Source organism: Mchenga conophoros, linkage group LG15 (assembly GCF_057382185.1).
Source record: "Mchenga conophoros isolate Kocher_MC1m ecotype Shallow Benthic linkage group LG15, M_conophoros_male_GT1.1, whole genome shotgun sequence".
Classification (NCBI taxonomy): Eukaryota; Metazoa; Chordata; class Actinopteri; order Cichliformes; family Cichlidae; genus Mchenga; species Mchenga conophoros.
In genome coordinates, this window is record NC_140540.1 from 21,946,087 (window position 1) to 21,972,428 (window position 26,342).

The window sequence follows — 26,342 nt, forward strand, 5'->3', positions numbered from 1 at the left end:
ATTTACGTGACGCGGTGACCTTAATTTTATCAGAGTTTAAAAGAAGCTTATTGTTGGTTTCAGCGGCAGACTGTAAATTTGCAATGGCCAGATTAAGGAGACAACTATGAAAAACGGAGCAAGACTAGAAGAATTAAATGTGGCAGACACTTAATGCCCAATGTGACAAATTAGATTAACTAGTTTTTGCATTAAAACTATAACTACTGAACAGAAAAACATTGTTTCATACCTGCCGTAGATGAAGGAAACAGTAAAGTTGCAGTTAGCACAAACAGAGTCAGTGAGAAAGAATCCCTGTATGAAATCTTGGTGGTTTGAGGTTAAAAGTGCAGAAACTCTGAAAATTTCTACAAATGCAAAAGGAAAGAAAAGAAAAACATGTCTGATCGCTTCTGACTGAATTAGTGCAAATGTGTCAGAGGCTGTTTGTGGAGGTTCTTGTTGCTGTACAGAGAGGATGTGTGAAAACATCTCTAACAAGACCACTTACGTAAAGCAGCGTGAAGGATTCCCCTCATCAGTGTGTTTATGCTGATTCAGTCAAAAGGCTGCAATCAACAACAGCGTCCTCCTCCTCCTCCATCCGTGCTGCGTATGCGTGGAGTACAGGAACATGAGGCCGAGCAGTTGGAGAGTCACTGGTGATTGTTCAGACGTGGGATGGTGACACTGATCTCATGATATTTGTCTTTTGTTCTGTACTTGAGGTCCCTGCAGTCCTGAGGGAGGGAAAAAACCCACAGAGATGCAAATAGATGTTTTCCATAATCCTCGGACATAAAAGACCACATGAAATCACACATTTATGTACCTCTGTGTTTCCTCCTGCAGCAGCAGATGCAGGGAGGACTGACTTGGCCACATATCTTGCCTCCCACATCATTTTGTTTAGCAGAAGAAGCCAATGCATTGTGTGTAAATATATCTGTGTGTGTGTAACTCACAGGAAATGCATCCAGTGGATTTAGCACTGTGTTCTGTGCTGTGGGTGGGAAAGGGAAAAAAGTCTTTTCCATGTGTTTTCTTCAGGATTAAATCTTTCCAAAAGCTGCAGTACAGCTTTTAACATGTTAGGTAAATTTTAAGAGAAAATAACGTAGAGATTAAAGTCAGTGGGATCAAATGTGTGTCTGTATGTCCTAAACCTGGAAATACAGCAATAGATGATTTTGTTAATATCTGGAACGAACTGTTTTTAAATATGTAAATGGCAGGATATAAGCAGGGATGCTTTATCTGCTGCTTTTAGTTAAAGAATGAATGATCATTTATATCGTCACTGGTAAATATGAAACAAAACCAACAAAGAATTGATTTTCCTAAAGACAAATACTCTTTGTGCATCCCAATTCTGAGAGATCTAATTCTTCTGTGGCATTCCAAAAGCTATTAAAAAGACATCAATGAGCAATGCTGCCGGAAATACCCACTAGAACACCAAATGTGTATTAATCCGTGGCTGAAACTGGTCCAACAATCGCACAAATTTAACATAAAAAGCCTCAGAGCCAGGATGATTAAAGACATTCGCTCCATGGGTGGGAATGTTGGTTGATTCACCACTTTGGTTTAGATCAAAATATCTCAACATTTATCAAATGGATTGCTGTTGGACCATGCAAAGATGTTTATAGTTCCAAGTAGAGTTATTGTTTTATTATCACTTTTTTTTTTTTTTAGCATTTTTGAAGTTACAGAGAAGGATTTGAGGGTGGTGCAGGATATGTCTGAGGACAGTGGTGAGGTGTGCTGTAGGAATGACAGATGACAGGCTTCAAGGTGAAGGTGAGGATTACATTACGGATTGACTCAGAGCCCCTTCCTGTTTACGATGGTGATGGACAGTTTGATAGTTGAGGGCAGGCTGGAGTGGACGATGATGTTTGCAGATGATTTTATGATGTGTAGAGTAAAAAGCAGGTTGAAGAAAGCCTGGAGAGGTGGAGGTGCGCTCTGAAGAGTGGAGGAATGAATATCAGTAGAAATGAGACAGAATAAATCTGTCGCAGATGCAAACACATGGAGTCACACATCCAAAGAAAAAGATGAAGTGCAGGATGGAGTGGGTGGAGATTCGATTTTATTTATACAGCACCAAATCACAACAACAATGGCCTCAAGGCACTTTATATTGTATTTAAACTAATTAAACTAGAGTAAATGGTGAGGTAGACCCTACAATAATACATACAGAGAATAACACAACAATCATATGACCCCTATGAGCAAGCACTTTGGTGACAGTGGGAAGGAAAAACTCCCTTTTAACAGGAAGAATCCGGCAGAACCAGGCTCAGGGAGGGGCGGCCATCTGCCGAGAATATTTGGGATGATGAGTGTCAGCGGTGATTTATGACAGAAGGATACCAGCAAGAGCGTAAGAGAAGGTTTTCAAGATGGTAGTGAGACCTGCTGAAGTAATTTTTTTGGAGACAGTGTCACTGACAGGCGACTGAGCTGCAGGGGGCAAAGCTGAAAAGGATAAGAGTTTCACTGGGAGTGACCGGGATGGACAGGATTAAAACTGAGTGGACAGCTCAGGTTTAGCAGTTTGAAGTCAAAGTTTGAGGGGCAAGGTTAAGTAGATATATTACAGAGGAGGGTAGTGTGAATATACTTTATTTGACAAAGGATGTCAAATATGGAGCTGCCAAGCAAGAGGAAAAGAGGAAGAGCACAGTGAAGACTAAAGGATGTAATGAAGGAGGACATGCAGAGGGCTGGTGTGACAGAGGGGGGTGGTAAGGAAAGGCTGAGATGGAGGCAGATGATCCACTGTGGCGATCTCTAAAGGAAACAGCCAAAAGAAGAAGTAGAAGTTAATTAGCCCTGTGATAGACTGTCAACCTGTTCAAGGTGTACCCAGCCTCTCACCCTTTGACAGCTGGGATGCCTGTGGGAGTGCCTGGCAGACTCAAACCTTTCTAAACAAAAAAAAAAAAAAGAAAACCAAAGACACAAATGTGTCTCTCGACTATGCATACTATATCTATTGGACATATTTTACATTTTATATTGTATATAGTATTGTTGTGATTTGCTTGTCTTTCTTTTAGCACCAATGTGGGACAGTACCAGAATGTCAGTGTGCCATTGTACAAAGTATAATTGTGCAATGACAACAAACGTCAAAGTGATGACAGTCAAATGATTAAACAAAGGTATAATCAAGTTACAAAAACACACAAACACAATTAAAAATAATAACAATTAGCCACACACTGACTTAAACACAACTTGGGATTATAATAGCATGGCTGATTATCATGGGAACACTTTCATGTTTTGAGAAAGACTTGTAGATGTGGATTTGTTTTCATGTTGTGTGATGAATGCTAGAAATTTTGAACAAAGCCACAGTTTTTTGTTTTTTTTGTTGGTGCTTTTGTTGTAGAGTGAATTGACTGAACCATGAGATGCAAAAGGATGGTGGTGACTGGAAGGAGAACTTTCAAAGCTGGTGGCAAAAGTTATTCCATGATTTTACATTTTCTTACCTTGACTGCAGGTTTTGACGTCAGCATCCGTCAGCCCTCCTTCACTGGTTCAAGCCAGGTCACAGTGAGTCAGCTCTGAGAGATTAATGATCATGCTTCTCCTACACCAACCAATGCATTGATTTTTTTTGTAACAATATTTTCAATTTTTAAGGCTTTGGTCAAAAATACATTATTGATCTGTTTTCCTCTCATTGGCTGGTCCGTGATTGGCATTTCTGGGTCAAACCTGATGGTTTTTGTGGTCAGGACAATCAGACAGTCCAACTTAAGGTAGACACGGACCTTTTTCTATTTCTGTATCTAAATACCACAACACACACTGTAGATCATCACTTTGTTCGAATCACATTATTATTAATAATTGTCAATATAATTTACTGTACATTTTAACAGGTCTGTGTTATATGGATTCATTTAGAATAAATAGATATTTGCTGAACCAGGGGACAAAGCACTGTCACAAGAAGCTTCTACGTATAATAATATTAATAATATTAACCTCAAGGATGCTTTACAGAAGAGTAAAAATTAACAAACATATATTAATAAATAAAACATCTTAGGTTTGCAAAGTAGCATCTAAACAAAACACAAAACGTCTGGAATGTCCTTTAGACAGGCCCGAGCAAAGTAGAAATATGCACAACAGCACAAATACAGCTGTCAGGCTGTCAGGAGGGGTGATGGTTTGGGCTTGTTTTGCAGCCATAAGGCTTCGGTACCTTGCAGTCATTTAACTAAAGATGGACTCCAAAGATCCAAAGCGTTTTAGGGTGAAATGTGAGCATGGTTGAAAATATGTTACACAACCATCCCAATGATCCCAATCTAATAGAACGGCTGAAAAAAAGAAAGAAAAAAATTGTTACGACGGCCCAGTCAAAGCCCAGACCTCATCCCAGTAGAAATGCTGTGATGTGTAAGTGAATCCTCACAAACCTCAATGAACTGAAGTGTAAACGAGAAAATTCCTCCAGAACAATGTGAGAGACAAATAATACAATGATACTGAATCATCAAATTATTCATTAGTGAATTCAGATGATGTCATTCTTGGAGAGAGATGAGTTGCCAAATATGCATAAGGGGTGGTTTTAACGTACGTGGGTACACCACCAAAGTAATGTCTATATGTGAGAAACACTGGCCATGTAGAACAGTGCCATCTGCATAAACATGTACATTACAATTTTTCTTGGCTGAGGTAATGGCTTTTTGTGTGTGGAGTTCAAAAGAGGTCCAAGAATGGATCCTTGTTGAACACCTGTTTGTCTGATTCCAGATAATCAATCAGTAACCATTTAATGGATTGTTCATCTAGTTTTTCCAGTATTATCTATTATCTGATGTATGCAAACATTTTTAACTATTGTCCAAGGCTTCAGTGATGTTAAGTACTGTTATACAGCTGCTTTTTTATACACACATAATCTACATCCTGACTACTCTGATTTCAGTTTATATGACCCCAGACACATGAGAATTTAAAAACTTTATGCATGTATAATTAAAAAAGACAGGAATTTTTCACCAGGCCCAATCCAAAAATATCTACTATATCATAAATAAAATAATACATGACTTAGCATTACCTCATAATTAAAATAAGTATAAGTAAAAAATAAGTAAAAATGCTTGTTGGCCTTATTTACTACTTGAACACATTAACAGAGTTGAAAGAAATACGATACGTTTGTCTTTCCTTTGATGCACAAAGTGAAGTGCGATGGCATTTGTGAGGCACAATGTACACACTCACGCAGACAGCTGGTGAAGAATCAGCCACACACCCACAATATGGACTGAGTCATAGAAACACAGGACCCAGAGGCCATTTTCACTTCTGCGTTTGTTTCTTCTCTGTCTTATCATGTTCAACAACTTGGACACAACTCCACTAACTGTCACTTCTATCAAGCCTGAGCCTAATCAGCTGCTGCTCCTATGATGAGATAACAAACTACTTAAAAATGATGACACATTCTTCGCGGATTTTCTTGATATATTTTACTGGTGTCCTTCAACAGCTGTTCTAATTCAGTACTTGAAACTTCACTTAATTTGCTTATTAGAATTTCTGCTTTGAACACAGTCCCAGGTTAAGACCTAATGAAAACAAGCTTCCCAAACAGAGCCTCCTTGTATTGGACCTAAACCAGAAAGTAAAAGCTGAATGCAAATGTAAGGCTTTTAGATTGGAGTGGCATCAGAGAAAAATCAATGGAGGTCATTTGAATTCAAACTAAGGCACCTTCATGACTGAAAAGTTTAGGGTGGGCCTATGCAATCTTTGGCGAAATGTTCCATTAAAAAAAAAAAAAAAAAAGAAAGACTATGAAGAGATGCAAATCCATCAAAAATAATCATAAAGTCCTGCACAGTAATCACAAGGAGATGAAATATCAAGATAGGGAGGAGAATTGACTGCCACTTGTTTCATAATCATTCTATGGACCAATAAACCTGCCCATTTCTGCCCTTCGGCCAATGAAGACAGGAAATAACCCTAAACTACTGTAATGTAGACAGTGAATATGCTGAGGAAAATTCCAAAAATTGCTGTAATAAACACTTGATGACACTTCATCAGAGTATGAGGTTGTATTTTATGATCAATACACACACATAGATGGCAACAATAACAACATCAAAGGCATCCACTTTTACTTCAAACTTTTTTATTACAAAATATAAATGGCAAAAAGCTTTGTTTTTTTTTTCATTTGCTAAAACAAAGAGACTGGTGTCAGACATGAATGTTACAGTAAAATTAAGCATTTTTTTTTCCTTTTTCTTTTTCTTTTTTGTAGGTTACCATGCTACAGTAGATACAGTACAGGTGATAGTGCTCCCGCTCAAAGAAAAATGACAGAAAGGGGGGAAATTAATGTAAAAGGTAATAGCCATCTGTCTATTGAGCTTGATCAAGAGACAAAGTGATGATATACAAACGAGTTGGGCCGACAGAAAAAAGTTTGAAAATTTGTCCTCTGGTTCTCAACAGTGACAGAAATTTAACTTTGGGCAAGCAGATACAATTTCTACAACTCTGTACAAACATGTAGTTTGCTTAAACTAATCTAAATGAATCTGAATGTGCATTTGTATTACTTTATACTTAACTAAATATTAATAAATACATATTTTTAACATTTGTGGCTGCTGGCAAACATAAACTCTTTCTTTTAATCTGTCACATCTACAGCATTCAAAGGTCAAACTAAAGCACTTCTCAGTGGGTTCATAGATTTCCAGGTCAGCTTAGTCTTTCTGAAAACATTAAGCATACAACACATACACACAAACTGCTTAAACAACTTATTTTAGACATAAATTCATAAAGAAGTGTTGATTTCCAAGTCAAACCACATCCATTACTTCAAAGAGTGAAAACGACTTGATATCCAAGGGTTTTCCCTTTTTGCCACGAGTCCACCACAAGTCCAGAGATTAAGAGGATTGTGTGTGTTTGAAATGAGCGGGGTTCTGAGAGGTCCTTTTCCATATCTTCCAACAATGTCTTTAAATAACATTTAAAACATTTTACATTTTAATGACAGCTGCTGTGATGCGTAAAATGGCACCAAATGTGCGTAAAATGATGTGGAGAGGAAGGCAGGCGCACGAACAGAAACTAATGTCAGAGGTCTGGAATATTGATACAGCTTCTGGGCTCTGTTAAGGAGGCATTTTCAAAAAGAAGCAGAGATTTACTTCCCCACCTCGTCGAGCACTTTGCGGTTGAGCTGAGCCTGCTCTCTCTGGCTCTCCATCTTGGCCATTTGGATCATATTCCTCAGCAGGTGGAAGGTCAGGTCGATGGAGAGCGGCGGCTCTTCGCTGCGTTTCAGCAGCTGCGCCGCGGTCCTCATAGCCGCTTCCTCCGCCTCCTCGCTGTCTTCTTCTGGCGGGAGCAGGTGGAGACGATCCGGGTTCCTCCTCTGGAGAATCCTCATGATGTTTTCGCCCAGTAGATCGGAGGCGGCGTTGTCCCCGGCGGCAGCCGCTCTGAGGAGCACCTCGTCCAGTTGCTGCGTTTGAAGGCGACCGCTGCCATTCATCCAGCCAGGGAAGGTGCGCGGTCTGCCGGCGGCTGGACGGAGGTGTGATGACAGGAGGACCGAGGAGAGCAGCAGGAGAAGGGAGACTGGCTTCATGTCCTGCAAGAAAATGAAACATTTAAGATGACATTCAGGTTTAAAAGTACGTTTCATAGTGTATCTTGGAAATGTTGTGTTTTATTTACATTCTCTCTGAGCTAAGCGTGACATTCATACACTTTTAAAACTTTAAAGTTTGGTTTGGGTCGTGATTCGGCAGATGTAAAGTCTCATGTTCGCTCCAAAGGCAAAATAAATGTTATCTGTCAATCTGATGGAAAACCTAAATCTTCTAGAACATTTACTTGAACTGGAATTAAAATTACAAAAGAATATTTAATGGCAACATTTTCTTTTGTAGCAAAAGATTGTTCAAGCTAAAGCGCATAAGATGACGAGCACCTCGCTGCGCGGTTATTAAAAAGTTTAAATGATGAACAAAACTTTAGACTGAATGAAAGAACTACTGTTCTTACTTTACTGTCTCCAGATGCTGCAGCTGGACTTTGCGGTCGGCCGGTGAGATTCAGCAGAGTCTGAAAAGTCCCTGTGAGCGGAGACTAGAGGGGACCGGAGGGTTTTATACGTCCTGCCCGCTCCTTTGACGTCAATGTGAGCACAGATAGCGCATTGGAAACCGGACAACTATCGAGACGCAAAGCACAGAAGTCCCGAGGGACAGCTGGGGAAGCTGTGATGGACGGCGAATAAAGGACGTGATTTTTTTTTTTACAGCTTCATTTCTTTTTCATCCTTGGTGTGTCATCAAGTTTGATGAGGTAAACTCACAGGGGTACAGGAGGAAGGTGCCAATAGGTGTGGGATTTCTGGGGCGATTCAGGAACCTGCCCAACTTTTTATTCTTATATTATCAGAATTATTTTGTTGTGCGTGATTGTTTTTTCTTTGCAACCCGCACTGCCTTAAATTCTCTCTTAAATATGAATAATCTGAATAATAATAATATGAATCAAAATCTGTGAAGAGCCTGTCTCCCTGCACTGCATTGCTAAAGGGCTATTTCACTTTCAGAAGTTCAAATGAAAGAATTAGAGGTGAATTAGAGGCAGAAACTAAGCGCTGAAGTGATGCAAGAAGATGTAAAAGACAATAAATCAGCATTAATTCAGCTCACATTCACCTGCCTGAAGTTAAAACTTTATTTTTCACCAGGCTGTGCTCTAAAGCAAAGTATTGCTTTGGCCAAATGAGACAAAGAAATGACTTTTAAAGATTAAATAGAAGCTGTGAACATGAAAAACGTCTTTAAACTGCAGGCATGTCATGTGCCTGCCTGCTTCAAGTCCTCCACCATAATCCCTGTCCCCAAGAAACCTAGGATCACTGGACTAAATGACTACAGACCCGTGGCTCTGACATCTGTGGTCATGAAGTCTTTTGAGCGCCTAGTTCTCTCCCATCTCAGGACCCTCACGGCCCCCCTCCTGGACCCCCTGCAGTTTGCATATAGAGCCAACAGGTCTGTAGACGACGCCATCAACATGGCCCTACACTTCATCCTGCAGCATCTGGACTCCCCAGGAACCTACGCCAGGATCCTGTTTGTGGACTTCAGCTCTGCCTTCAACACCATCCTTCCAGACCATCTCCGAGACAAGCTTTCCCAGATGAATGTGCCTGATCCCATCTGCCGGTGGATCACTGACTTCCTGACGGACAGGAAGCAGCATGTGAGGCTGGGAAAGAATGTCTCGGACTCCCGGACCATCAGCACCGGCTCCCCTCAGGGCTGTGTTCTTTCTCCTCTGCTCTTCTCCCTGTACACCAACTGCTGCACCTCCACCCACCAGTCTGTCAAGCTAATCAAGTTTGCAGATGACACCACCGTTATTGGACTCATCTCGGACGGGGACGAGTCTGCCTACAGGAGGGAGGTTGAACGTCTGGTGTCCTGGTGCAGCCACAACAACCTGGTGCTGAATGCCCAGAAGACAGTGGAGATTATTGTGGACTTCAGGAAGCACACAGCCCCACTCCCCCCCATCATCCTGACTGACACCCCCATCACCTCTGTGGACTCATTCCGCTTCCTGGGTACCACCATCACCCAGGACCTGAAGTGGGAGCCCACCATCACCTCCGTCATCAAGAAAGCCCAGCAGAGGATGTACTTCCTGAGGCAGCTGAAGAAATTCAACCTGCCAACACGGACGATGATGCAATTCTACACTGCAATCATCGAGTCCATCCTCACCTCCTCCATCACCGTGTGGTACGCTGGAGCCACTATCAGGGACAAACAGAGACTGCAGCGTGTTGTGCGCTCTGCTGAGAAGGTGATTGGCTGCAGACTCCCATCTCTGCAGGACCTGTACACCTCCAGGACACTGCGGCGTGCAGCCCGGATCTCAGCTGACCCTTCTCACCCTGGACACAGTCTGTTTGACCTGCTCCCCTCAGGCAGGAGGCTCCGGTCCATTCGCACCAGAACCTCTCGCCATAAGAACAGTTTCTTCCCCTCTGCTGTTGGACACATGAACAATAACCATATGACTGTTCCCACCACTAACACATGACCCTACGCTGTGTTCACTGCATGATTCCATGTTTGGCACTGATCACCACCTGCACTCATGTATATATCTTTCAACGTAGCACTCTTAATTCTTATCCCTACTTTTATTTTTTTTCCATGTCTATTTAAGTGCTATTTATGACACCATGTTTGCACTGAAGCACCGCAGCAATTTCCTAATGTTGTAAACCTGCTCAACATTTGGCAATAAACCCCATTCTGATTCTGATTCTGATTCTAAAGTCGGACTGAATGGGTGAGGGAGCTGTCTATGGTGCTGAACCTTCACGGGATTATTAGTAAAAGCTCACTTTTTATACCAGTCAAACCAGAATATAAAGAAATCCATAGTACATGTTATTTACTCTGAGTGAGTCACAGAGCTGCATAGTTAAATATTATGAATCACGTAAATAGGGGACAAAAGTAAATAAGGCCAAACACAAGTTTACATCCTCAAGTTCAACTTTTCCTTTTACAGACCTGAAACATTTCCCAGACTCACACTTAGCTATTCTTAATACACTGCACATTACATAAAGGTGGTCTGGCATAATCACAACAAAGTTTTCTTCTTTTAAAACACTTCAAATACTTGGGGTTGTTAGCTCTGTGTGCACTTGCTGTTCCCTTCTTTTTTAAAGAGGGAGATTATTTTTAAAGGAGCAGCAATTGTATTTCCTGTATTTGCATTTCCTCTGATTCATTAAACAACTCAGTTGTTTGACTCAATTCACTGTGAGCTAAACAAACCGACTTCTATGGTGTTAAATCATGATAGTAGATGAAATTAAAGAAGAAACTTAAAGAAGTCTAGTTTCTTTTCTTTCTAATCTCCTTAGATTACCTATAACATACACAGACAGAGATGAAATGTACTCCCTAAATGTTATCTTTGGGTTCTACAAATTTAGACAATAAGCTATAATATGGGAATCAAAAGAGCATTTTTGTGCTTTGACACACAACAATGCCTGCTAGCAACAGCCTGTAGAACAGTTTGATAAAGAAAATTTGTAAATATCATCTTTCATATGAAACTGTTGCTGTTTTCACTTTTTCTTCAGGACAAACATGAAAATGAGGAGAAAACGACTTCTTTCAAACACTTTGAGGTCACAAATTATGTAAATCCACACAAATTATGAGCCAACATCAGTAACTTCAAATTACAGATCAGATCTCATTTTGATCACAGATGTCAGCCCCATCACACACTGTTTTCAGGTTGCGCTGCTAAAAAGCCTACACACTGTATCTTCGTTTAATTACTGGGCCTTAATTCTCAAACACAGCGAGCCTGGGAGATGAATTCCAGATGAAAAATGAAATCCAGCTTTCTGGGGAGAGGCTCATTTCCCTCAGGCAGGCGGTGGGGATATTTGGCAGATTTTCAATCGATTCGTCAGACGTTTTCCGCTTGTTTTTCCCTGATATGGACCATGAGTGTGTGCGTTTGTGTGTGTGGGGGGGGGGGAACAAAAAAAAAGAAAATTTGTGCAGTTAATTTGGTTGGCAGCCCAGCTCAGCAGCCTCCACATCTCCCTCCAAACAAACAACCCCCACCCCATCCAAAGCAAAGTTAGCGAGGTCAAACACACCACAGACTCATAAACTCAACTCGTGTAAAACTTTATTAGCTCTTACACCAGACGTGACCTTTAATTATCAAAAATGTGCCCATTATGGATAAAGCGATTCTTCATATCCTGAAAAAGGGGAACGCAGCACTGACATGATCCTGGGTTATGTTGCGGATTAGTGGTGACTCTTCAGCAGCTACAGAACAAATGTGACGCTGACTGTTAAAGGAACAGTTTGACGTCTGAGTAAATATGACTGTCCTCGCACAGAGAAGACTGATCTCACTCGTGCTTTTATGACACGTTATGTTAGTGTTGCATTAATGTATTTGCACTTGCATAGCAGTTTTCTCTCCTTACTGAACACTCAGAATGCTTTAGACTAGAGGAAACAAACTCCCGTTTATACAATGGTTTATTCTGTTCACTTTATTTTAAATGCTTTCTTGGGGTGAGGCAGCAGCAGTGTGAACCACTGGACCACAGTGATAACCAACCCAATAAAAGACTGGAAACAGGAGTAAACAGCTGCCTTGCTAACAACCACGATTTTAAAGCAAGTATGTAAATCTGAGTATAAATGTCTGACAACAACTGTCCAGTTGACCGTTTTCTGTTTCCAGCCTTTAAAATAGGATAAGCTTGGTGGTTGCAGACACCAGAGACGTATTGAGCTTGTATCATTCAACTCTCTGCAAACTATTCCTTTAACATTATGTTAAATAAGATAAGGAACAAGGCTCTTTCTTTACATAGCCATGATGTTAGATTAGGTACTTTAACCACAGGAACCTCGACCAACAAAATAAACTCAAAGCAGATAAGAGTTGGTGTAATCTGAGTGAAGACAAACTGTGGCATCTTGTCCATTTATATCAGCTTTTTCCTGAGATCTGTCAAATGTAGAAGAAAAGTAGAGACAGCTGACACAACCTCACCTGCTTGCAAACTTCACAGAGGAAAGGAGACAGTCTGAAGATGTCAAATCTGCTGCAACACTTCTCGAATGTAGAAAAACGTCACTACTCTGATTTTTTTTTAAAAGAAAGAAAAAGGCCCCAAGCCAAATGAATTTAATCCAGTAATGCAGCTTTGTAAATGCTGCAGGAGGTTTGACCTCTTCGTCTGTCAAATTAGGGGGAAATGAAGTAAAAGATGAGGCAGGTTTAGACAAAGCAAAAAAACACAACTATGTAAACTAAAATCACATTATTAGAAACTCTGGAATGCACTTAAAATATCTGACTAGAAGTCCATTATAGAAAAAAACCAACACATTACAAAAACAATGATGTCAATACACTAAAGAGATTAGAAAAGTTTCCTTTGTGAGCAATAGGTGTTAATGTATGAGTGTGTATGTGTGGATACACTGCAGCACCACCGCCAAATCCCATTTCCATAAATAAGAAACTTTCACAGACATTTCTGCAAATGCAAGTTTGACTTTCAAGTGTGAATTTGTCACTCGGAGTAGACGAGCCGTTTCTCCCGACCTTTACGCGTGACTCAGTCACAGCTTTACACATTGGAAATACCAGCAGACTAAGTAGCCTAAAGTAAGTTACGCCCATGTCACACACACTACGAATGAGTGCAAAGTAATCATCAGCGAGAACGACACAGGCTGGACTTGTGAGCGTCCTTCACATCTTATTGGCCTTCCAGGTCAGGTAGGAGTTCCAAGCAACAGCAACGACCTGGACGACAGCCAGCCTGCAAGGAGGACGAAATCTGATGTGTCTGGTTTGGATGCAAGTCGGAGAGTTTCATAAAGACGGAAATAAAGGCTTTCTGAGACAATTAAAGTTGGTTTCATGTGACATTTTCACAAGTGAAACAAATGATGTCTTATTTAGACGCAGAAGTAGTAAAACTACAACTTCAAAACATGTTTTCAGGTTTAAAATAATCCACTAAGATCAGACAGAGTATGTATCCTAAAAGTGCAGAAATGACTGTGTTAAAGCAGTCGAAATGTAAAAATAAAACCCTTAAGATTTGACTCTGTACACAAGCTTCTTCTGCTCTCACTAACCTTCAAATATGATCAGAGCTCACTGCCTGCATGCTAATGAAGCCATCAAACTCTCACCTGTGGTGCAGAGGGATGAAGTAGAAGTTGGCAATCTGGACTGGAGGCCAAAGCTGAAACAACCAGGAAACATTCAACTGATCAGCGAAACATATTCTGAAGAGATAAAAAGAGAGATTACACTGAACACTTACATAGTAATTAGAGATCAGGGCATCTGTGTAGTCCTGTGAACACAGAAAGAGAAATATTATCATGTCGGTACCATCTGAAATTACTTTAATGAAAAACATTCATGCTAAACTCAATTTATTACGAAAACAATAGAAAGGAAATGGTTATTTTGCTGCTTTCTTTTTCAGGTTCTCGTATCGTCTTCTGTTATAATCAGAGCATCACGCTCCTCTCCACTCCTCTAAAACCCCAAATAAACAAACATGGTCCTGACAAAAGTTCAACATGAGGTTTCAAATGTGAAGTTATTGTGTTAAATTAAGCAACTCTAAAACATAATTTACTATCTAAGAAAGAAGAACTATTTCTTTATTAGCTAGCTCTTCATGTGGAAATCAGAGGACGTCCAGAAGAAATGTGACACTGTCCCGTGAGCCTGTAAGAGAAACTCTGTTACAGATTCTAAACATACTTTCTTTTAATAAAAAGTAAACTGACTCAACATCAAAACAATCCCATTAAAGATGTGATTTGGTCCACAGTTAGCAGCACAGATTGTTTTACATAATTGAACAAAGATCTGTTTGTTTCTTTGTTCCTTCATCAAGCTCCTGTTCATGGATGAATATTTTATTTCACATTCACTGCCACAGATCCAAGCTTCTGGCCCCTGAGATCATCAGTTAGATCGTGGATGAACGAGTGTCAGAAGACTTCCTGTCCACCTTCCACTGCAGACACTGAGAGTACATTAATTCATGAAAGCTGCACTCCTCTCCCTCAGCCTACTAAAAAAAAAAGACAAAAATCTTAAGAGGAAACTTTTAGTTGTATTTAAAAGACAGAAGTAAAGTGTTTCTCCACGCAAACATGACGGACAAACTCGTGACCTCCTGCTTAGGTACGAGGTTCAGCCCTGCAGCGTTTTCCATCAGAACAGTTGAAGCTGCCGGTGGGGGAGGAAGTGAGGAATGCTGATGTGCTCAAACTACAGCTGGTGAGTAGTTTCTGTCCAAACGGAAGGTAAACTGTATGCATGAACACCTTCATCAGCCACACATAAACACACTTTATTTCACTCATTTTGTTAAAACAAGAAAAATGTATTTACATTGTTACAATAAGTAAATAAATATGATGTGTTAATATATTGCTATATTGAAACTTCAGAGTAAAGGTTATTTAACATAGTTTCCTTCTGCAGTGAAACAAAGAGCTTCACTTATTTATTTGACACAACATTTATCCACCTGTGTCTGCAAGTCGATTACAGGCTGTGCTGTCAGCACGCTGTCTGATCTATGAAATAAAGCATGCTGCCCTCCTCCACCATCGCCATTCATTGAAGTTAATCTGAAATTTATACAAGTTAAAGTTGGATTCGTGCAAGCGTTCATGTAGCCACTGCAGCATATTTACAGGTAGGCCCACATTTTTTTGGACACTGACACAATTGGCTGTAACTCCTCTATATTTAATCAAATGTCTGCTTTTAAAGCCCTCATTCATCAGATAACCCTAAATTCAATATACTCTAAAACCCTGACAATACTTTTACAGACCTAACTGGATATTACAGACGATTTGTGTCTGAAGTCTGCGTGTATTGTCTTAAAGCCCTTTGAATCATTGCTCTGACGTTAATGTGACAAAAATGATGCTGACAATATACCTAAACTTGCACATACCATTTAAAGAAAAAAGAAAAGGCTTCTTTTATTTGTTCCCTTATTTGACGTGGTAGAGCTCAGCAAAAAGATTATGAATTATACTTAAAGAAATGTTTTGGCGTGAGTGCGTCGTGTAGTTTAATCATGTTGTTATGCTGGCGATGCAACCTGAAGGTAGAAATCAGGTGTTTGTTCTTAATAAGCAACTTTCTCTCTCAAACACACGATATTACAAAACACACAGACCGAGAAAAAAACCCAACCTGTCTACTTAAAGGTCACCCTGACATCTCCTGGCATATAAAACCAACAAGCCAATGTTCCAGCTATAATATTTTTCTGCCTTTTTTCCAGGGTGAAAACAGTGTTTTAATTACGGTCAAACAAGCTAGTTTGCCACCTGGGGTGAAATTACGTCAATGTCTTTACCCATACATGACGGGACCTTTCTTACCTCTTCTAGGAGCTTTGTAGGATGCAATAAATATGAAGTTTTGTTGTAAAACTTTAGTGAAATACTAAACCCCAAATTCAGCTAAATTATTCATTAAAAATGATCTAATAAGATTGTCTAAACATTCAAGTTTTAGGATCCAGGTCTTCTCAGGGCAGCACGTGGAAGCTAGATTTGTGTTTGCACTTTGCACACTGTACTGTATATGCAACATCTAACACAGGTCACACTTTTCTGCTCTTCCTGTCTTTACACTGTGCAGAACATTATGAATGTTCAGACTCTGATCAGTTACACAGCACAGCATGTGGTCTGACCCTGACATCGTGGAGTTGATCTTGGAAGAGAATGACGGCAAACGGAACAACATGCTTCAAAACCCCAACCTGCCAAGTGCCTCGAAAAACTGTGCAGAGATAAAGTTGTGATGTTTGAAAAACAGAGCCTCACACTTCTCACCTGTTTTTCTCACTTTTTCTCCAGCGTACTGTGTTTTATTTTTGAGTAATGACCAAGACTCTGACCAAACAGTTGCAGGTAAAAAGCAGAACAGGTAAACAAGAGAGGCAAAGCTGCGACTGGAACTCTGTCCAGATTTATCAATCACAGCGGCTGTTTGGTCAGAGGCTCCATTCATTTTCATCTCACATTTCCTCAGTGCCAGACCCCGTTGTAACGAGCGCATTTGTCATTTATTTTCTGTCCTTTGTGACATTTACCGGGTTGGCCTTTCAGGTCTGCGCCTCTCCTTTTGTAAATAATTGATGGTGATCAGCAGCATGTTGGGAAAGCAAGGCGGCGACGGGCGTTTGAGCAGCTGGCACAAGATGACAGTTAGCTCTGACCTGGCATACAAACACACACTCGCACACGTATATATGAAGGTATGAGTCACACTGGTTATTTCCACACTCCCTCCCTCCCTCTCTCTCTCGCCTCTTCCTCCATCACAGGAAATAGTTTCCAATAATAATGAGAGGTGAGTGTTGGAGGTCAGATACTGTAGCTACGATGAAAACCAAACTTCCTCTCTGTGTACTGTCGTTTACCTGAGCTGTGTGCGTGCAGGAAGCTTACTGCTCTCTGACCAGTTTGTTCGTCTCAGGTTTAGTTTTAGTGCTTAAAAAGGTCAAATTCATGCCACACAATGACGACTGTAAAACTCTACACACGAAGAACAAAGAAAGGAGGGTTCGACGAAGACTTTGCATCTGAAATCTGAATCATAGATTCTTTTTTCTATGTATTTAAATGCAATTTTAGGGTAACACAAAGTAATTTATCTGTGCAATTCAAACTGATACCTTTCAGGCTTTGGATAAACCTGTTTTTACGTGACGATGTAACATTTATAAATAAAAAATGAGCTGAAGACACATCAGGTCAAACTCTAACCTTTTACCTCAAGTGGAGTTTTTCAAATTGATCAACGTCACCTGGAAGATTTTCCACATCACTACAATACTGATGGACTCATTCAACACAGGGTTAAAGGTGACCATTAAAAATGGTCAGAAAAATGTCAAGCAACTGTACCAACCCCCAGTTTATTGCCCTAACTGCTACCAAGCTTCTTTTTGAGGCTCATTAACGCCCTTTTTCAGACTTACACTTCACAAGGGTCAAAGGGTGAGAGACACATGACACAGAGTTATTTCTAGTGTTTTGCATGTTATTTCCCATTTTACACTGGATTGTTTTTCCGCTGGGTAATGATGTTGGGAATGTCAGGGTACTGAAATAAAACTCACTCACCCTCCTGAGCTTGGTGACGTTCTCCTCGACTGTCAGTCCATTCAGCGCGCCAGAGATGCAGAGGAAGGCTCCCAGAAAGCACGGCGCAAAACACAGCTGTAAGGAAACAAACCAAAAAAACAAGAAGAAGAATCATAAGTTAATCATAAGTGTAACTGCTGTGGCCTAAATCAGCAGATTTCAGGTCAGTTTTATTTAAAAAGCTCCCCTCTGGCAGTGTGACATCAACCTAAACTGAGCAGTAAACGTGCAACCTAAAAACAGAACATGACTTTTGATTATGAGAAATTGGGTGATAAATATCTAATTAATCTACTTGTGACAAAACATTTTCCTGCAGCACATCCGGAAAAGGAAGTCTTTAAAGAAACATCATGGAGGATGAAATCTTTCCTTCGCTGTCATTCTTCTTTTTGTCTTACTTTCTTGATGTTTCATTTCCTTCGATTGGATTTTTTTTCCGAGGATCTTGGGATGCTTAGCTGCTACTCCATAGAAGCTGATGGAGTCCAGAAACAAAGTAACAAACTGAGTTTATAACTAAGTAATAAAATACATACCAGTGATAATCTAAGAAATCTGAAAGACTGAGGTTAAACTGTTCCTAGTATGAATCTTACATGAACAGTCACTCGACGCTACAGCTGCATCACCTTAAATCTTTCAAGTGCTGCTGTTTGTTATGCACACTGAGGTGAAGCGAGCAGCGCTGACAGTGCGACTGGATCACTATTCAAGCATGCAAGTGAACCCTTTGCTCCAGTAAATATTTTATTCAGTAACAAGCAGATACTGCTTTTTTTTTTTTTTTTTTTAACATTGTGCTCTGCTGCAGTTTCACTGAAACACAGCAGGGGGCAGCATGAAGCTACCAAAAATGACTCGTTTTTAGACATTTACAGAAAAGTTGCATTCCAAGTTTATGCTATATAATTTTATTGATATGTTTGTGTTCCTTAATCTCAAGTTAATGATTCATTCAGAAAGCATGAGGTACAGATTATAGTTATGTGCAACTAGTCGACTGAACATTTAAACGTTGCAGCTTTTGCTACTCAATGCCAAAAATGATAGTCAGTTATATTCAGCAATATTCTTATTTTATTAAATTACGACAGGAATTCCTGGTTCAAAGTTGTTCTACCACCATCGGCCACTCCCTGGGGCTGAACCCTGTTTCCTCTCTTTCTATGAATGAAGCAGTAAATAAACAGAGGCTTAAACTAAAAAGATGACAGCTGTTCTGCAGCACTTATAAATCAATCAATGCAAACTAACTGTATATCAAGCTTTGTCAGAATAAACTGGAATATAACTAAGCAACCGAAGTCAGATGTAGTCAAACTGCACCTGCAACTCTTAACTAATCTGACATCACATGTGTTTGAAACATTATACAAAGTAAACAACATTTCAAGTATGTTCTGCTTTAGATAGTTTCTTAGGTTTTTCTATCAATTAGGCTATTAAATCTTTTTTTTGGCTGTCTCATTTAAACAACTAAATGAGCAACTACAAAATACCAGTGCTACCACTCAGCACCCTAGTAGATACACCTAAGGTATTAATTTGAAAATCCTCTGTGACTTCCTTCTTGAGTTATCGCATTCACAAACGTGGGTGTCCGCACCGCCCGCTCACCCTGTAGATGACAATGATACCCCACCAACCTACAGCTGAGGGGCAAAAACTGGAGCTCTGTTGCATAACTCAGCCTCTCCACTCAAAAGCTTCACAAAAAGGGAAAACAGTCTGCTAACAAGAGTTTCCTCCCATCAGGACAACAAAGACTCATCTGTCAGTCAAAACGATCTCAGCAGTCAGGCTTCATCCACTCTGTTTGCCACAACTAACAAGCTCAGTGCGAGTGGCAAATACACACTTACACACAGAGAGCTGTTTTTATTGCTGAGCTGGTGTTCGGTTTGCTTTGCTGAGAAGAAGAAGAGGAAGAAGAGGAAGAAGAAGACGACCATTAAGGGTCCTTAAGATGCTCATCTCACCTGGTCGACCAGCATTTTCTTCATGGCAGCGCTTTTGGTTCCTCCAACAACCAGTCGGTCCAAAACCTTGTACCAGCTGCCGATGACAGGGCCCTTTATTGCAACAGAAATAAAATTACTCTTGAAATCCCCCACTTAATTCTCTTCTAATATCTTTAACTGCAATGGAAGCAGAAGACCGATGATGGATTTCATGAAAAATAAAAACATAAAATCTTTGCTTTTTGGTTTGTGCATTAAATACTCAGCCATTTATTCACAATGAACTCACAAAATGAACCAAAGTTAACAACTTGCTATGTGAACTATACAAACCTTTGTGTCTAATTGCAATTTTCTGTAAATGTGTGTCCTTCACAAATCAACACAGGTCCACAAGAGAGAAACTGACACTGACATGGAGTTTGTTCAAAATCAGTCAAAATTTAACAATATTTCTACAAGGTGCAATCACAAAGTTCTAAATTGCTGCTGATAAAATTAAAAAACATGACCTGGCTTAGATTTGGGTTCTCTCCTCAGACTGCTGACAGCTCAGCTGCTGTTTTCAGATCACTCCTCCTCAAAGTCACATTGTTGTGTCCATAAAACTACAGAGTACTTCTTGAAATCAAATTCTCCAGCTTTTATAACACCACTGTGGGCTGTGATCCTCGTTGGCCAGATCAAGGAAAGTATTTATTAACAAACCCATCATACTTGCTAGTTTTGGCCCACTGCAACTCCTTCCTGTTCCCAAAATAAAAGTTACAAAGATGGACTGACATAGTGGGGAACCAAGGAAAGTATAAGACTCCAGCTGAACACCAAACAAAAAACAGATGTCCAGAGGTGCAAAAAAAGATGATGTTGAAGATGAGACTGGCTAAAAATCAAGTATTTTTTGTTTGTTTGGGGTTTTTTTTATGTGCCGAGTCCTGTAACTCTGTGTTTGCATCTTGCAGAAGATGCACAAGTAACAACAGAACAGGGAATTCTTCTCCACTACCAAAAAATACAAAACTTAGGCCATAAAGGTACAAAAATGTTTTATCAAATTTTTACATTAAAAGTTTTACATTTTAAATTAATGTCCAATTTTAAAAACATTTTCCAAAAGAACTCAGCAGCTTTCTGTCAACAGCTTCCCTCCTTAAACGGAAGCACGAGCAGGCTGGCTGAAGATAAACCGAATTCAACCAACAAATGGATGCATTATTTATGTGAAGGAGAACGATACATGATGCATGAATATAGGTGCCAATAAACATGTGTCTCAAGTCCTGTGTGTGCTGAATAGCCACCCTCCAGACAAGACTAAATATCTATACATCTTGCGTGTATATTTTTGTACGATGGAGGAGCTTCAGATAATTACGGAAACATAAATAAACTTTGCCTTCGTCACAGCGACGTCAGAAAGAAATGAGCTACTTGGAGGGCGAATTGTGCAGCTGTCACAGTTAGTGAAATACTGATGAATTAAACATACAAAGACATGAATGAGTGGTATACAACAAGTAACACAGATCAGACAAGTACATCATGAACACACACACTTAAAGTCATTAATTACAGATGCACAAACAAGCAGGAATCTTTTTTTTTTTTCCATGAACACAATAATTTTCCTTTATATTAACTTCCTCAATTTAAACAATTAACCAGACAGTAAAAACCTGTGGCAACATTTCTTCTTCCAGGGAGCCACACTGACATGGATCGAATCAACGAAAACACATCACGCAGTTTAAGTTAAACTCTAAATTTGCACAGCACAGTGTTGTACAGTGTGTTATCTGCACAGTAGAAGGCCTGCCTCTGTATGTTTAAAACTTTGTTTTAAAATGTTGACTTTGTTTTACAAAGGTGCTCATTTGGTGTCCTCTGAGGTGGCAAAATAAATCTTACAGAAAACCTTCCATATTGTAAATCCCCTACTGCATTATATCATATATAACTAGTTAGCACTATGTAGCATAACACACAATTTCGGGACACAGCATTTGGGAATGACTGCTGTGAGTAACTGTGGTTGTCTATAATAAAGAAGCATGATTCAGTGGTTGAGTTTGGGAACGTTTCTGTATGAAATGACTTGGAAGTGTCAGCATAGCGACCACAATAACAAATGTATGAATTTTCCAAATCCTTTGTTTCCCTTTAGCAGAGGACACACTGAACCATCATTTATAAAAGAAAAGGAGATAATGCCTCCCATGATAACAAATTTTAAACACATTTGATTCTATGATGCCGTTTTTATGTCTTGGTGAGCACTAATTACTGTTTTAAATGCTTAACATAATGACCCGGGTATGCACCGACAGGCATCACAAAAATGGCTGCTGAGAGGCTAGACTTGCTTTCATATGAACTAAAATATTATTCTATTTCACCATGATTCACACAGTTTCTCTAGATCTAAAAAAAAATCAAGCATGTAACAGCTTTTTAACAAAATAAAATCAAAAGTATTTAGAAAATTTTAAAAAGTAAATGAACTGAGAGTCAGAAGGATACTTACCACAAAGAAGAAACCAATACTCATCATCTTAGCCGTCCTCTGCACGTTGTGGTTAGCCAATCCTCTCCTCTCGATCAGCTGCTGGGAGATGACATCACCGACACCTACTAAAGACCCTGGAGGTCAAACAGAGTTGATACTGCATCTCAGTCCCCTGAGCACAATCTTCTACAGATATGATCCGTGCAGACATGTTACTGTTCCTGCAGTGAGAATCTGATTAGGCAGCACTCTTGTAATTACTACATAATAACCACAAATATGCCAAAAAATGTATTCAAAGAATCAACTTTACTGTTAATATTGAAAATAATGTGTTAAAATACTTTATAAGCCTTCCAAAATTAACAAAAGCTCCCAACCAAATGTGAACTACTAAAAAAATCTGCATTGTCTTAAAGAGAGATCAGCTGAAGTCAAACTCGACCTGGAAAAAAGGAAAAGTTTCTTGAGATCAAATTTTAACACAACTTGTGATAAAATGCTGCCACCCAGTGGTGAAAGTTTAAGTGACATTTTGCAGGGGGCGTTTACAAAAAGTATCTTTAAATGCAACAAAACAGTCCAAAAGTACAAACTCCCATCCGAGTTCAACTTGGCGATGGTCACGCAATGTGTCCCTCAAACAGACTCAGTTGTTTTTCTTCTCTGTAATTTATCTTATTTATACGAACAAATGAGATTTCATCACCGAGCTCTTGTCTTCATTTGTTTCACACTGTTTATTAGCAGGCATTAAAGGGTTGTCACCAACAAGCCACCATTAACTCATCATCATTGTGTTTTTACTTTGAACTTGGCGCCATCCATGAATTTCCTGAGTCACTGCTAATTTTTTATTTATAAACCAATTTTAGACAAACAATCCTGCTTAACACTGCAGAGATTTCACAGAGGTCCTCTTCAAGTCTTCTGTTTGTTTCTAACAAAAATCCTTTAAAAAAAATAATAAATTGGTCCAGCAACTCATTTAAAGGCCTTAATATCTCCAGCTTGAGTCAGGACCTCAGTAAGCTCTGTGGTAAATTATTCCACTTATTAGCTTTTCACTTTATTATAGTGGGCAGCTAAAACTTCTTGGGTTTGGTACAGACGTGTCACCTCTCATCCATGAAGCTTCTTCAGTTCTAAAGAAAAATGGTGGAGAATCCTAAACATTTAAGTCCTAGTGAAAGTTGTGCCCCTTGGAGGCAGCCCCGACGGTCGTTGACCAACTACTGATTTATGCTTCAGCAGGAAATCTACACCACAGTTATGTAATCACAGTAAACCCCTCTGAACCCCTGTGCTGTAACCTGACGTGCACCTACCTGCAGATGTAACTACATGTTAGGTCGATGCTGGCTGTTCAGCTCCATTGATTAGGAATAATAATCATAGTATCAGTATAAATACAATTGTCAGCTGATTAGACGTCAGCTGGACGTAATGGAATAATAGTAAGATAAACTAAATTCATGTGTCATAACATGTAGTTATAACAAAAACAATTTAAAAACAGACCAACTGCTCAGAAATTCATGATGTGTCAACACTAACCTCAAATCTTTCAATAAATTTGGGTTGGTTTTTTTTCCCCTTTCTTTTTTTGTAGGAAACTGAATGCAAACTGAAATTAAAAACTTTGAAAATGCATGAAGACTGTCAATAGGGAAACTGATTTTTCTTTTTTTAAATTCCTCAGAGAGGCTCCTTTTAGCTGCTCTAGCTGCAAGGTCAAACCTCTGCCTCTATCTAGTGGCGACTAAATAGTACTGCAAACAGTACTTTAAAACTACAGCCTTCTGAAAAAAGTAAAGGGTTAATGCAACACTAACTGCTTAGGTTAGATCATTTACATCTGAAACTTGCTCCAATGTGTGAATCCACCAGAGCTCTAAAAGCCATTTTCAACGCTATGAAATCCAAAAGTGCTACACAACAGTTACAGAAATATTTTTGGTCTAATACCTGCATCATATTAAACTCATCAGCATGCTTTAGCTCTCTGTATCACGTTTTAGACATTTTGGGCAAACAGAGTTCAATTCAAATGTTTTTGTGTGTGTGTTAAATCAATATATTTATGGTTTCGTCTGGATGTTCTGATCACTTATCCTGTAAAAATATATGCAAACTTGATGTTCTCATGAGTATGTACGACTCTACAACCTTCTTGAATAGATGTACATATCATACACATATTATTGATTCTTTTTTCATTTGCTTTTATTCCTGATCACAGTACAATGACCTTTAGCCTGTGTCTATTTGTACACTAAACTGGAGCAAAGGTTTGTAAAGTCAACCAGAAGCTGAAACGGGACCCTTCATTTTATTTTAATCAACAAAGGTCAGTGTATGGTGTACCCAACTGCACCTTCTCATGTGACATCTGTCTGCAGCTTTTCTACATTTACGTTTGCGCATTCAGCGTGTAACTTATTTTTATGTGCAGTGACAAGGTTGTCCTACCCGCTGTCACTATCTGAACTGTCCAGGGGTATTTAGTCATCAAGACCTGGTAGCCTCTCCAAAGGCCTGCCATTCCTCGTCCTAGGAAGAAAGAAAAATAAAAGCTTGTTGCAAATGCAGACTTTTCTGCTCAATCACCCCGCCCGCCGGTTGTAACGTGATTCAAATCAAGTGATACCACTAACAAGTTCCGTTAAACTGTCCATTAGTGATTGCCCATTAGTGTAAACTTCGGGCTTTTTTAAAAATTATTTCAGGGTTTTAAAACACTTAAATGTATCCAAGACCTATATCGAAGAGGTTAGCTCACTCTTTCAAATTCAGTCAAACGGCTAGCTAATCCTCTCCATTCAGTTACATCACACTTATGGTCAACTGCTGACTCAAAGTTAACATGTTATTAAAGTATTCGTGTTTCGGTAAATTTTGTCAATGCCGAATTCTAACACTGGGTCTAACATTTTCTCTCAAGCTACCGAAGTTGTTAATAGATGTCTAGTTTTACGACAGCTTAGATTAACTGTAAAATCTATTTTTTTTTTATGACGTTTGGCTTGAGGCTCGGTCTCGTGCTGGCTGGCGAAGCTAACGTTGCACGGAACCTACGACTTGCACAGTGCGTCATTAGCGTCTCTAAATCACAGCACTAACTTTTAATCACTCGTTTAGCTTACGAAACCAAACTAAACTGCACTCCTAACACACTGTAGCAACTCACAGTTTAAATCAAGAATAACGAACTGCTGAGTCTTTCATCGTTTCTGTAACTTTCCGTTTAACATTATTGCAGCTGCTGTTTAACTCACCTTTACAGCTCACCGTAGTTAACTTAAAGGTCCGTAAACTAGCAAGCTGTGGATAATGTAAATAAAACTGTACACATGCCCGTCTTCCCTGAGGAAACAGGCGGAGATGCTTTCACGGCACGGAATCAGCTCCGACTTTGCAGTACTCCAACTGTACAGCACAGAAAAATATGAATACAAATTTATGTGGTATACTGTTGTTTCTATTTTAAATACACTTACTTCTTTAGGCTTAGCTCACATCAGTTATATTTTTATAGTTTAAAGAAGTTGTCAATCAAGTTGGGTCTTATTAGTCTCAAGTTTTGTATTTATTATATTGGTAATTCTTCCAGTGCAACAATTAAAAAAAAACCTGGTACACAATTAAAGGTCTTCTAAAAATTCCAATACAATAAAAAGGGGATCCAGCTAACACAGACATGTAGGCTTCCCAGTCTCAAAGATATTTCCTGAATTATTTTAGTATTTTAAGTACATGATGTTTTTATTAGTTTATATTAACTCTATATTATTGTCATTTCAGTTTAAGTGAATTTTACAGATTACTTTAGAGTTTACTTAACTTTGACTAACACAGTATTCATTACATCTGCGTAAATTGATTAGTAATCAACAATTTATTTAGCTTTGTTGCAACCGATAAGGGCAGAAGAAACCGTGATCTACTACGACCAGTGAAGACAGCATAGGAACTGTAGTCTGCGTCAGTTCCGCTGTACACAATAACATAGGCACACCCCTGCCCTCTAGAGGACAACTC

At 39.4% G+C, this 26,342-nt stretch overlaps 2 protein-coding genes across 3 annotated transcripts; both read right to left on the minus strand.

Moving 5' to 3' along the window:
* Positions 1-6,079: 6,079 nt before the first annotated feature.
* ucn1 (urocortin 1) lies at positions 6,080-9,195 on the minus strand. The gene is made up of 2 exons (XM_085246560.1): positions 8,080-9,195; positions 6,080-7,663 (listed from the first exon to the last, which is right to left on the minus strand). The coding sequence occupies exon 2, from the start codon at positions 7,658-7,660 to the stop codon at positions 7,214-7,216; it is 447 nt and encodes a 148-aa protein (XP_085102686.1). The 5' UTR covers positions 7,661-7,663; positions 8,080-9,195; the 3' UTR covers positions 6,080-7,213.
* Positions 9,196-9,828: 633 nt separating this feature from the next.
* On the minus strand, positions 9,829-25,699 carry mpv17 (mitochondrial inner membrane protein MPV17). Of its 2 annotated transcripts, none has more exons than XR_014888518.1 (8): positions 25,580-25,699; positions 24,774-24,854; positions 22,320-22,435; positions 19,814-19,906; positions 17,811-17,906; positions 13,952-13,984; positions 13,761-13,870; positions 9,829-13,438 (listed from the first exon to the last, which is right to left on the minus strand). XR_014888518.1 is itself a non-coding variant. In XM_085246559.1 (8 exons), the coding sequence occupies exons 2-8, from the start codon at positions 24,844-24,846 to the stop codon at positions 13,369-13,371; spliced, it is 534 nt and encodes a 177-aa protein (XP_085102685.1). In that variant the 5' UTR covers positions 24,847-24,854; positions 25,580-25,699; the 3' UTR covers positions 9,852-13,368. The 2 variants fall into 2 exon arrangements, 1 of the variants encoding a protein (XP_085102685.1); XM_085246559.1 differs by having other exon boundaries at positions 9,852-13,438; positions 13,818-13,870.
* Positions 25,700-26,342: the final 643 nt, after the last annotated feature.